Consider the following 13145-nt stretch of genomic DNA (forward strand, 5'->3'; position numbering starts at 1 on the left):
GTGCCTGTAGTTGGAATCGCAATACGTGCAACGTGTGGATAAGATATTATCTTTGCTTTAGGCGAGCTTGTGACTTTACTTCACTGATCAGTAATGGGGTGATGAGCTCGAGGTGATCCTTTAATTTTTGTCCAGATGGTTTGTTTGATATAGTGTTTGAATATGTTTTTGTTATTTTTGTTATCTCTCAAGAAAATGTGAGTAAAATGATCAGGAAAATCCGCTCTCAATCCTGATTTCGACAGATCATCGTCGGTTGTCACACTGCTCAGTTCGTCCTGCTACTTTGTACTCGAGTCTGTCTTTAAAACAGAAAAAAACCAATCAGGTGCCTGAGGGTCTGAGTCCTGCTCCCCCACTAAAGACATAAAAGCACAGGAACTGTGACCGTGCTCTCCAGAGCTTTCCCACACTCTGCCCATTGACAGAGCGCTCCCTGCAACAATAGAAGTGTGCCTTGTCAGATGCTAATTCATTCTGAAAGTAAAACAGTAACTACTGACTAAGAGACTATAATCCAAGGAGTATTTCTGTCCTGTGGTACTTATGTTCACATACTGTGTAGAAGCTTATTTTCTTGCCTGTAAGTAGGCCAGACAAACACATTTTATTTGCATTATCACAAAACATCAACAGGTTATGTTAAGGAAAATATAGCTGCACTGTGCATCCAGTTATATACAATTTGAATCCCCCTTACTGTAAACACATTTGGACATTTTTGCCCTGAGATGGGGTCGTTTTCTCAGAAGCTAACTCAGACTAGGCTTTGGCAAGAGTGGGAGACCTGTAAGGAAAATCAGGTTGTTGCTGTAAGTGGTGTTGACCAGCATGTGGCTTCTAATGCTCCATTATGGAGACAGGGAAAAAATTTAGAATGAATTCCACTAGTATTACCTCCCCAGAGTTCTTTTGTGCTTCACCTGGTGAAGTAGTGTGCCTGAGCTATTGTTTAGTGGGAATGCTGTAATTCAGTGATGGATGAAATGGGTGCCCTCTTATGTGTAAAAGTCTTTGGGATCCTTTGGAATGGAAAACGCTATATAAATAGCATTCTTATCCACCTATCCATTATTCCCCCATTCCCCATCCTTATTCCCTATCAGAAAACTGCTTATTCCAACTAAGGGTTGGGACAATCTAAAGTGTATTCATTTCATCATTTACACCAGGATCTAAACCAATGAACTGCCACTAATGGTCACCAATATGTCAATGCAAACTAGTTTTCAAAAACGGAGGAAAACTTTTTTCCAAAAGGAGAGGTCTATAAGCAAAATACTATTGTGGAAATCAGAGCACTAACGATGAATTTCTGTCCAGAGGGGTAGTGGTTACCTGTGAATAAATAGTTCAAATCCAGATGGTCTACTCAAACCCTCCACCCCTCTGCTTCCTCCCTTCCCTGTTACGACAGTGAAAGCTGTCAGTGCCGCTCTGTGGAACTGGGCACACGTCTTTTGTTGGCGCCTTTCAGTGCCTGTGAATAGGAGTGTGGGAAGCTTTGTGAAAGTCCGACTCCCACATTCAGTGAGAGCTCGGGGTTGTGCGTGTGTGTGCGGATCTCCGGCAGGCGGCCCATCTCTGCGCGGGCAGGGGCACACGGGACGTGTGCTGCTCACAATGCAAGGCAGCATGCTGTCTTGGCGGGAGTGTGGGAATAGAGTCACTTTCTCTACCGGTTCAGTGCAACTCAATTCTCAACTCTGATCCGCTGCTGGTGTTCATCACAGTATTGACACGTATTGTTGTGACACAGCACCAACAGATTAAAGTACTACCTTGCATTTAATGCATTTAATTTTTTTTTGAACTAGAGTGTATTTTGATAATTGAGTGCCTAGAGACACAATAACTTCAGCTTATTTATGTATGTTTTAATCGTACCATCTAATTCAGCATAGGCTACCACATTGCTGTATTCACATCTCTGTGGCTGTTTCTCCATGGTCAGATGTGCTCCCACCTAAACACGTGTGCAGTCCAGTTGGCAGAGTTGTGTCATTGATCCCATCACCAGGCAGCAGGCCTGCTCTCTTTACAGGGTCACCACTTTCCCAGATTCACACAGCGCCCTGTGAGTCACTCGTCATCGCCCCCTCCCCTCCACCTGTTCCCCAGAGAGACGGCCATTGTCCCCGGCAATAAGCACTTCATTGAGCATGTGGCAATCCCAGCTTCCCCATTGTCCCCCGAGCTCGTCCATTGGCTACGGACTGTGAGAAACTCCAACAAGCCCCAGACCCACACATTCGTATGGAGATTGGGGACTATAAATAGGAGAGATGAAGCCAGCACAAGTCAGACTCTCAGACTCCCTCTACAGAGAGCACTCCAGCACACAGATACAGCCATGGCACCTACAGTCACTGCAGCAATGGGCTATTCGAAGGAGCACATGACTCTGGCCAGCAAGGTGAGTTGTGAAGATTAGATGTTACAGTGCTTTTTAAAAATATCCATTTTAATTCTGTAAGAAGTGTTGGATCCCAGAGCCAGGTGATTGACAGGTGTCTTGTCCTTGTTTTGCAGCTGAGAAAGCCGATAGTGGAGAAGATGCGCAGAGATCGCATCAACAGCAGCATCGAGCAGCTCAGGCAGCTCCTGGACCAGCAGCCGGATTCCAAGCTGGAAAAAGCCGACATCCTGGAAATGGCGGTCTGCTACCTGAGGCAGCACAGCCAGCGCCAGCCCGTGAGCGCCCCCTCTGGGCCCTCAGCTGAAAGTGAAGGCTACTCCAGGTGTGTCCAAGAAATCAAGCGCTTCCTCTCCCAGGATGGGATGAAGGTGAAGTCCCGGGGAAGACTTCTGAACCATTTCCAGAACGCACAGCTTTCCTTGGATAAGAGCAGCTGTCAGAGTGTCCTGCCTCAGCTGAGCTCCCCAGTCCATCACACCACCATCAAAGGAGAGACTCAGGCTAACACAATCCTCTGGAGGCCCTGGTAGAGCACTGTGGACTCTTACTAAACCCTCAGGCAAACAGAATTGAACAGTCCAGTCCGCGACGGGCGAGGACACTAATTCTCAGTGTGTAGAAGACTTTTTCTTCCTCCTCTGCTATGCAGAATGTTATCAGATTTGCTTTCAGTAACAGGAAGCAAAGAAATGTTATCCAAGTGTGGGAATACGCCGTGCATATTGGGTACTACTTGTTGCACAAGAAATTATTTCAATTGTTGAAACTGTGATTCTTCTTGTTAAAAGGAAATTGGTTTCTAACTCAGAAACCCGCCTTCAGTGAAGGCAAGATTGTATCTTGTTTTAAAAGAATTGTGTGAAGAGCTTCTACTTAAGAAAAGTTTTATGCAAAGCAACTTTTTGCCACTTTTGTTACCGGTAATGAATATTATCAGATTTGCTTTCAGTAACAGAAAGCAAAGAAATGTTACCCAAATGTGGGAACTCGCTACACATATCTGGTACTACTTGTTGCACAAGAAATTATTTCAATAATGTTGAAATAGCATTTTTCCTTTTTAAAGAAAATTGATGTCTTCCTGCTATGTGGAATGTTCCAAATTATAATTTCTTTCACAGAAAGGACAAGACATATTACCAATAGTTGGAAAATAATACGCATGCAAAATACTTCTTATTACAAGACATTTTTCGATAATATATAAGTTATCATATTCCTTGTTAAAGGAAATTGCTGTCTAATTTAGGCATTTACCTTCTGTGAAGGCAACTTTGTATCTTTCATAAGAACCTTTCTTAACAGTGAAAATATTAGGGCTTATCTGAAAATGTGGTTTTTAAAGTTGAATGCCTAAATTGAGCACTTGAATTCTCTAATCTCGTTATAGTTTGTTTTCTGAAATGTACAAATTTGTAAATATTTGTAGTAAAGTATAAATATTTTCGTTATATTCTTTTTGAGAAATCTAGACATAATTATGTCTATTCATGCCTTTTATAAAGGTGCTTTCTCATTCTGTACACTCTGTTAAGGGTGATGTAAATGTTCTGATCTTGGAGACGTCTTCAAGATGTGGTTGTGATGTTTTCTCACACTCTGGTTTACAATGTTTGTGGACACTTATCATTACTTGTAACCTTTTTGTAAGGTACTTTTAAGCTGTAATTGCTGTAATCAGAAAATTGGATTCTGTTACGTAATTCATATCCATTTAAAGTGGTTGCCCTCTTAAAGAAATCCAAATAAACAATTGAGCCTTATATTCCATTGTGTGCTTAAAGTTATTTTAGTAAATTACTTTACATTCAGTAGTACATTGGAATGATTAAGTGAAAGAAATGGAGTCAATTAATAACATTACTCACAAGATGTACTTTGTTCAGATTACAATTTTTCAAACAAGGGAAATTCATTTTGAAAGTAAAATCTCTCCTGTATAATTTACAAAAATGTATTTAAAAACATTGATATGAAATAAATCTGAATTCATTTACTCTCCATAAATATTGGAAAGGTCTTTCTTTCCATGTTCTTTCTAAGTTTCACATATGTAATCGTACATTTAAACATTAAGACAAACTTTCGAGCTTCTCTTTGGTACTGAATAGAAGAGTGACGTACTGAAGGACATACACTCTGGAAGGAAAGAATTTGATGCTTAGACCTAAACTTTCTCATTCAGATCATGGATCTTACTTGCCATAAGCAACTTTCAAGTCTGCCACTCTGACAACACCTATATGTTCACAATTTGTCATTTTTATTCAACTGGTTAATAAAACAAAAGCCACACATTTCAATGACCAAGACAAGCCAAGGTGAAGAAATAAATTACATTCTAAGATGATGCATAGACTATCACATCACTGTGTTCAGCAGTGCAACACAAGGCATAGACATTACAATGATGAATCATACATTCTCAAAGTAGAGTCTGAACTGATGGGCCAAAGTAACTGATGGGATATACAGTATTTGAATGAAGTCTTAAAATCACAATCATTATAATTTTCTTGTTATTACATCTAATATCTAATATGATTACAAAATAGTTATTATTATATTACTCTATTATCAGAAAGCAGCTTATTGAAGAATTATTTAAAGACACCAAATAATCAAGACGCCCTGTCTTGAATGAAAGCATGCAAACTCCACACATGAGACATTACAGAATCCTAAGCACTGAACCCAAGACCCAAGAATTGTGTAACAGCGGTGCCACCTATTGTGATCATAATACTTCTATAGTTTGGGGGGCACTGTTACTTCAGTCACTTGCTGCTGACCATGTGCTATAACATTTTATTGATGTAGGACATGCATCTTTGCATCTCTTCATTTACCGCAGCCATAGCGGCATGACTATAACTGTGCTGCTCTCTGCTGGATGTGAAATGAGAACTGATCTGAGCCGCCGGACTCCAGTTTCTGACATTCGGCTAAAAGTGAGCAGTGGCACACGTACTTTCTCTCCCGGGAATTGAGGCTCCCCCCCCACCCAACAATGGGAGATCACACACCATCGCTAATGTGATGTGTAATGAGACACACTTCTGTAGTTTCCCCTTTGAACTCAGAACGGAGAGAGTGTGGGAAACAGAGGGAAAACGTGCTCCCAGAGCCTCAGTGGGATGATACCTGTAGGGTCAACCCACAGAACAGCACACAGGCGATGAGGAACTGGGGGTGCGATTTGCTGATTAGTTTTGATCTTAGTGAAAGCATGTATCATATTAAAGAGTTCTGTCATCGTTTATGTTATTGTTATCATGCCTTAGGCTATCCCCAAACACTGTATCGCTGTGTACAATCTTAACTCACTGCACAGCTCTTAGCTCTTCCATATTAATCTCTGAAAGTGCTTTCCCTGAATGGAGGAAAGCAACACACACAGAAGATAGCAGACATTATTGTAATCTTGTGGCTAAATACGTCTGACAGTGGAGTTGAATTTTGTGGAGATTTTATGTTTTTATTACTCATCTCCTTTTTTTCAGAAAGTGAAGTGATGTAGGCCTTTGCTTAAGGATTTATTTACTTAAAAAAAACAGACACGTGTCCTTGTCACCTAATTAATTATTGAGTATTTTTGTATGGAGTCAATCATAGGAAGGTAATAGGAAAGTTGTGAGTGTGGCACCTGTAGAATGAAACAAATCTTAATATGCTCTTTATTAAACCTCATCCACATTCAAATCCCAGTCACCTCTGCTCCGCAAACACAACCCCTATTCTTAATTTAGAAAGATCATTTTGACAGAATTTTAATTTGGATAATAATGCTGATTTATCGTGGAGGGTGACTTCTTTGCATTTTTAAAAACTCATTGATTACCTTGAATTAATTTACTAATTTTGGCTGAGGTTATCCCAGGAGTTTTCTTTTTGAAAATACACCTGGTCCTCAATTGTTCCTAAATGTTTGTGTTCATTAGGTCCTTGATTAAACTGTATTTAACGAATAAGATGTGTTCCTGAGAGTCTTGTCAACATCTGCTGGTCTAAGCGAATTAGCATCTGACAAGGCACACTTCTATTGTTGCAGTGAGCGCTCTGTCAATGGGCAGAGTGTGGGAAAGCTCTGGAGAACACAGTCACAGTTCCTGTGCCTTTAGGATTCCTCAATCCCACCAGCACCTGGGCACCTTCTTGTCTGGGTGGACAAGGGTGAGCATCAGGGGAGAGGCACGCTGAAATGGAGGCACCCGAAAGATTTCTTGTAGATCACTGCGGCACGTTAAAGATAAGCACCTAGAGGAATGGGGCAGCATCTGTAACAAAAATGAAAAAAATTAAATCAAATTGATTTTCCATAGAACATCTGGACATTTAAAACATAATAAAAAGTTTTTCAGCTGTGCTATCATATAATAAACTAAAGGCTTTCCTTAAACTCTTTCCTCTTTTGGGCGGAAGTCCAGTTAATTTCATTTTTTTTTAAATTTCCTCCCCATGGGCTTTGGGTTCTGTCTCACTTCCATGATATAAGGTGTTGCTGTGATGTACCCTAAAGGCACAGATGCAGAGATGTACTGTGTTGATACAAATGTATTGATAACATACCAGCCATTGATCTCCTCTCAGTCCAGATGGTGTGTGATGTCAGGCTGTGGCTGACCCACAATACACAGCCGATCACCGTCACTAATGTCTCATTCAGCACACACGGCTGCTTTTGTTGTGCAGGGAGCACAGCACACAGAGCACAGTGTGGGAAACCCTGAGCAGCTTTTTACTCACAGTGCCGACCAGCCACAAGCCTGGAGACACATCTGTGACATCTGGACATGTTGTGTGGAGGCTGTCCACACTCCACTGGTGGAACTTCCACAGTGATTCCAGTCACAAGTGATCAGTTAATAACTACGAGAGGAGTTTTTCAGCTGGTATTTGTACTGTGTTGTTTGTTTGTTTTGTTGTTGTTGTATGCATTTTCAAGCAGCTGTGAAAGTTTCCATTTCCTGCCTAAAAATGTTAGTGTTATACCTTTGAACTTTTATATTTCTGAAGAACAATACTTGTGTGGGGACAAATGTTTTTGAAAATCTTTTTATCTAAATTCTTTCTTAACTAAGAGAATTGTTTAAAAGTATCATATTAATGATGAATGACACATACTGTTGTGTTAAAAAGAAAATATCTGATGAGGGTTTTTGATATGAATTTTCTAACACTTTGGAAATGATAGGAGCACTACCACCTAGTACCCTGATTTCATCAGTGCACAGCAGTCAAGCTGTGCCTGGCCTGAGCTGGGATGGGAGATGGCCAGCCTACAGTGTGTAACTGGTGGGGTGAAACTCTGTGTGATGGGAAAGTCTCTGGTCCCAAAACCGGAGGATTGTGGGATCAAGTCCCAGCTGCAGTCACTGCTGTTGTACCTTGAGAGAAGGGAGGGACTTTACCCCAGTTACTGCAGTCCACCCAAAAGAATAAATGGAAACCAGTATTTTAGGGGTTTAAGATTTACCTGCATGTACAATGTACTTGCATTCAGTCTGTGGGGGGGGACTCCTGTGGTTTTTCGTCTGCTCAACGCATACTCTCCCTCTATTGCAAAATTTCCAATCCAGCGCCCCAGTGAGGGGACAGGGTACACACTGTGCTGAAGAAGGTGACATTCTTCTTATTTCATCCAAAGATCCTAAACTGAGGTCCGACTTATTGATGATTAAGAACGGAGGTGAAAGGAACAATACAAATACCAAGAATGATTCTTATCTGAATTTTATCATATCCATCTGTTCATTCTGATAGCATATATAGAGCTACTTTTTTTGTAGTATAATACACCGATGTGCTAAGACAAAGGATTTAGAGTTGTAGTTTTGATACACCCTCCTCACATTTCTGATTAATACAATACATGGCATTTTAAAGTATTAAAGGCCACTAAAAATATTTGTAAGTCTTTACATGTACAACAGTTATTTCTACATTATAAGAAATCCTCTTTTTCATTTTTTGTTATATTAGATTGACATATACAGCACTGCATAGTCTTTACAGAGTTGAGAAATTATACTTCAATCTTGTCTGTCTTGACTGTAGTCAAATGTTCCTGGGCAGGCCCATTTCTTCGATGCAATTTGGAAGATGTGCAGTTAGACAATAAAATCACCAAATACTTTTATTGTGCCCATATTGTACACATGATCTTACCCAGATATTTATTGATCAATTCTTGTTTCTCATCGATTTCCCATCAAGGATTTTCTGCATCACGCCCATTCTTGTTCTGATGACTGGTCGTGTTTCAGTGTCATTGATCCCCTCACCAGGCAGGAGACCTGCTCTCTTTACAGGGTCACCACTTTCCCAGATTCACACAGCGCCCTGTGAGTCACTCGCCATCGCCCCCTCCCCTCCACCTGTTCCCCAGAGAGACGGCCATTGTCCCCGGCAATAAGCACTTCATTGAGCATGTGGCAATCCCAGCTTCCCCATTGTCCCCCGAGCTCGTCCATTGGCTACGGACTGTGAGAAACTCCAACAAGCCCCAGACCCACACATTCGTATGGAGATTGGGGACTATAAATAGGAGAGATGAAGCCAGCACAAGTCAGACTCTCAGACTCCCTCTACAGAGAGCACTCCAGCACACAGATACAGCCATGGCGCCTACAGTCGCTGCAGCAATGGGCTATTCGAAGGAGCACATGACTCTGGCCATCAAGGTGAGTTGTGAAGATTAGATGTTACAGTGCTTTTTAAAAATATCCATTTTAATTCTGTAAGAAGTGTTGGATCTCAGAGCCAGGTGATTGACAGTTGTCTTGTCCTTGTTTTGCAGCTGAGAAAGCCGATAGTGGAGAAGATGCGCAGAGATCGCATCAACAGCAGCATCGAGCAGCTCAGGCAGCTCCTGGGCCAGGAATTTCTAGAACAGCAGCCGGATTCCAAGCTGGAAAAAGCCGACATCCTGGAAATGGCGGTCTGCTACCTGAGGCGGCACAGCCAGCGCCAGCCCGTGAGCGCCCCCTCTGGGCCCTCAGCTGAAAGTGAAGGCTACTCCAGGTGTGTCCAAGAAATCAAGCGCTTCCTCTCCCAGGATGGAATGAAGGTGGAGTCCCAGGGAAGACTGCTGAACCATTTCCAGCATGAGCAACTTTCCTCTGAGAAGCCCAAGTGTCAAAGAGTCCTTCCTGGTTCCCCTGTCCAGCACATTACCATTAAAGGCGAGCCTTCAGGCATCAGTGCTCTCTGGCGTCCTTGGTAGACCACTGTGGCCGGTCAATGAACACTCGCAGAAGAGTTCAACAAACCAGTTTAAGACTGACATTCAGAGAAATTCCCAACGTGTATGAAGAGTTCTTCATTCTTCTTCTGCAATGCAGAATATTGTTAATGGTACTTTCGTTCGCAGAAAGGCCAACAGATATTTTCCAAAAAACTGACAATTTACTATGAACTTTTTTATCTTCTTGTTGCACAAGAGATTGAGTCAAAAAGTTTTAAATTGTGAGGATGTGAAATACATCCCCTAAGGGCACGTTTCTTGTTTCATAAGACTGGCGTGCTCACAAAATCTGTGTGCAATGCACATGTGTGGTATTTCTGTATAATGAAATAATTATTTCTTAATGGAATGATTTTAGGTTTTCAGGGGTAATCTGAAGATGTGATGCATGTTATTTCCGAAGAAATGCACGTATTCTCTAGTGAAACATAAATATTCTCTATTTCATTTCTGACATGTTTATGACATGTATTCATGCCTTTTATAAAGGCTTTATAAAAGTGCTTTCTCAATCTGTACACTCTGTTAAGGGTGCCATACATGTTCTGATCTTGGAGACGTCTTCAAGATGTGGTTGTGATGTGATGTTTGCTCACAGTCCAGTTTACAATGTTTGTAGATATGGGCTATTACCTGTAACCTTCATGTAGGGTGTTTATTTAAAGAGAAGTATTGTGATCAGTAAAACTGAACTCATTTTTGTGAATAATATTTATTACATGGTTCTTATCTATGAACTTTACAGTGTTCTCTATAGAGAAATGAAATAAAAGATTAATCTTATGTTACTTTGTGTGCTAATTTTATTGTAATACATGATGCTGCTATTAGTGATGCATAATTGGAGGAAAGTGAAAAAAGGTGAATAAATGTTTTGATGAAAAAAGTTTTTCAATGCATTTTTCAGTCTCCTTGAATACAGTTAAGTACAACAGATATTTTAATGACAGGGCTATAAGTATTTGCATAGTTCTTAATTTAGACCTCAACATAAGTATTATTTAGCCCTATAGGATTTTAATAATATACTGGTATGTAAATCTGTTTTAGACAATTGAACCATCGTCTACAGGTGTTGTATCAGGTACTGAATTTAAGATATAAGATTTAACAGTAATATAGGAGTTGTGTTGTGCTTATTTAAAGATCAAAGACATGATGGACAAACATAGGCTCAGATTCAATGGAAAATCAATCCCATCCATCACTGTCAAAAGCAAAATTCAGCTCTGTAGCAGTGAGGGCAGCTGTCTGTTTGTTAGAGGATTCTGGTGAATTTGAAGCTTGATTTTCAAAGCAATTAATTGAAAAACTGATGTAACATGATGTAAAATAACATGAAGATAAGAAAGCATACCAAACTGAAGAAATTAGTACAGTTCTAAGATGATTCAGGGACTAAAAGTTCTGTGTGTAGTAACCAAAAGAAAAATAATGCAACACAAGACACAGAAAATAAAATAATTATAAAGTCTTAAAGAACAGTCTAAATAGGTAGGTGAATGTTTAATAATGTATTAGTAGTAGCAGTAGAAATAGTAGGTGATTGTGTTTACAACCATCATGTGTAATCACTTATGTGTAATCACAATCACGTAGCAATTATATGTATTATTATAATATAATTATATAATGGTTTATTTTATAATATTTTAAAGAATAATATTTTGGGACATCAATGCTGCTGATCATGCAGTATTTTGTGCTATAAATACACAACATACACTGTAACATCTCCTGGTTTACCGCCAAAAAGGCACCAGGAGTATAAATGTGTTGCATATTAAATCCATCTGCACTGACACAGGTTTCTGGGGTCTGACTGAAGCTGCACAATGACACTTTGGTCACATATGGTCTCCTGGGGATGAGGCATCTTTGCCCCCACAATGGCAGATCAAACACCGTCGCTAATGTGATGTGTAATAAAGACACACTTCTATTGTCTCCCCTCTTCACTCAGTGAATGGAGAGAGTGTGAGAAACAGAGGAAAACGCACTCTCAGAGTCCCAGTGGGCCGATACCAATGGAGTGACCTCCACACAACAGCCTGCAGGGAAAGGGGGTGTGATTCACTGATTAGTTTCGGTCTTAGAGAAAGTACGTCATTTAGAAAGGAGAGTTCTGACATTTTGAATGTTACTTCTGTCAAGGCTGGCTTGGGCCCAGGCTTACTTCACAGTATCTATCTGTCCAGCTTCATCTCAGAGAGCCACTGTTAGCTCCTCTGGGTCAGTGTGGGCAAGAGCAGAACACACACTGAATCGCTTGTGATTTAATTGTTTGGCAACAGGGTTGAAACTGTCAAACACAGTGCTGTAATTCCTTTGGCACACTTTCTACAACATTGAAATTCTCTTCATATGCAGGAGGTCAGATCCAATGTGCTTGGAAAGTCCCATATAGCACAGCACAGCGCTCAGGGAAAGGAATTTAAAGACTTTCCTCAACTTGGCATTCATAGTCTTCCAAAAGATCATTGTCAGTGGATATTCATTGTTCGACAAAGGTCATTTTTCAATGGGGTAATTAGTTTAGGTGTTTATTTCTTAGTTCTGGAAAAAAAAAGTTTGTCATTTAATCTCTCAATGCTTAAGTCTACTTAGAATTCAGAGACAGTCAGAATGGAAATCATGTCTTTAATATTAAAAAATCTTTTTCCAAATTCCAATGGCCTCTGCTCAATACATCTAATCCCTGTACACAGATTTAAACATTGTCTGACAGGTCTTTGTGGACAGTAATGCTGATTAAGAGGGTATGATGATTTTAAAGTGTTTAGCATTTGATTTGAACTGACATATTGCACTTGGAGTGTTTTAATCTGAAGCACATTTTTTCCCAACCGTATTCTTTCTAAACATTTGTGTTTTTGTCATTCTTGATAGAAGTATATTTAACATGAGTACATATCTACTCAGGGGGCTTGTCATTATCTGCTGGTCTAAGCGAATTAGCATCTGACAAGGCACACTTCTATTGTTGCAGTGAGCGCTCTGTCAATGGGCAGAGTGTGGGAAAGCTCTGGAGAGCACAGTCACAGTTCCAGCGTCTTTAGGATTCCTCAATCCCACCAGCATCTGGGCAACTTCTCTTGTTGGTCAAAGGGGTGTTGCACTGGGGCACCTGTTAGACACTGTAACATCTGACTATTATCTGTAAAATACAAAACTTTCAGGGCAAAGTGAAGGTTATTGTATCCCACAAATTCTCTGTGTTTTTGCCTGAGAGTCAACAAGCAAACAAATAAATAAAATACTGTGTGTTACTTTTTCACTGACATATCAAGAAGAAATCAAATTAAAGCTGCGCTCCATCTCCTCACTGCTGTGGTGCATGATTATCATTGAGAGAAAAGATGCACAGAGGAAAAGCGGTATTGATATTATATCAGCCATTGATCTCCTCTCAGTCCAGATGGTGTGTGATGTCAGGCTGTGGCTGACCCACAATACACAGCCGATCACCGTCACTAATGT

The 13145-nt window shown here is 40.4% G+C and overlaps 2 protein-coding genes across 2 annotated transcripts; both read left to right on the top strand.

The window, feature by feature from the left end:
- Window positions 1–2309: 2309 nt before the first annotated feature.
- LOC148817558 (transcription factor HES-5-like) lies at window positions 2310–4182 on the top strand. The gene is made up of 2 exons (XM_088938247.1): window positions 2310–2416; window positions 2533–4182. The coding sequence occupies exons 1-2, from the start codon at window positions 2354–2356 to the stop codon at window positions 2947–2949; spliced, it is 480 nt and encodes a 159-aa protein (XP_088794373.1). The 5' UTR covers window positions 2310–2353; the 3' UTR covers window positions 2950–4182.
- Window positions 4183–9000: 4818 nt separating this feature from the next.
- Window positions 9001–9644, top strand: LOC148817559 (transcription factor HES-5-like). The gene is made up of 2 exons (XM_088938164.1): window positions 9001–9102; window positions 9219–9644. Exons 1-2 carry the CDS (start codon window positions 9040–9042, stop codon window positions 9642–9644), a joined length of 489 nt encoding a protein of 162 aa, XP_088794290.1. The 5' UTR covers window positions 9001–9039.
- Window positions 9645–13145: the final 3501 nt, after the last annotated feature.

The sequence above is a fragment of the Atractosteus spatula genome, chromosome 20 (genome assembly GCF_055471065.1).
Source record: "Atractosteus spatula isolate fAtrSpa1 chromosome 20, fAtrSpa1.hap1, whole genome shotgun sequence".
In the NCBI taxonomy this organism is placed as follows: Eukaryota; Metazoa; Chordata; class Actinopteri; order Semionotiformes; family Lepisosteidae; genus Atractosteus; species Atractosteus spatula.

Excerpts from the sequence above, each read along its gene's own strand:
- LOC148817558 (XM_088938247.1), top strand. The coding sequence starts at position 2,354 with ATGGCACCTACAGTCACTGCAGCAATGGGCTATTCGAAGGAGCACATG. Across the intron at positions 2,417-2,532 it reads ACATGACTCTGGCCAGCAAG|CTGAGAAAGCCGATAGTGGA; the intron begins GTGAGTTGTGAA and ends CTTGTTTTGCAG.
- LOC148817559 (XM_088938164.1), top strand. The coding sequence starts at position 9,040 with ATGGCGCCTACAGTCGCTGCAGCAATGGGCTATTCGAAGGAGCACATG. Across the intron at positions 9,103-9,218 it reads ACATGACTCTGGCCATCAAG|CTGAGAAAGCCGATAGTGGA; the intron begins GTGAGTTGTGAA and ends CTTGTTTTGCAG.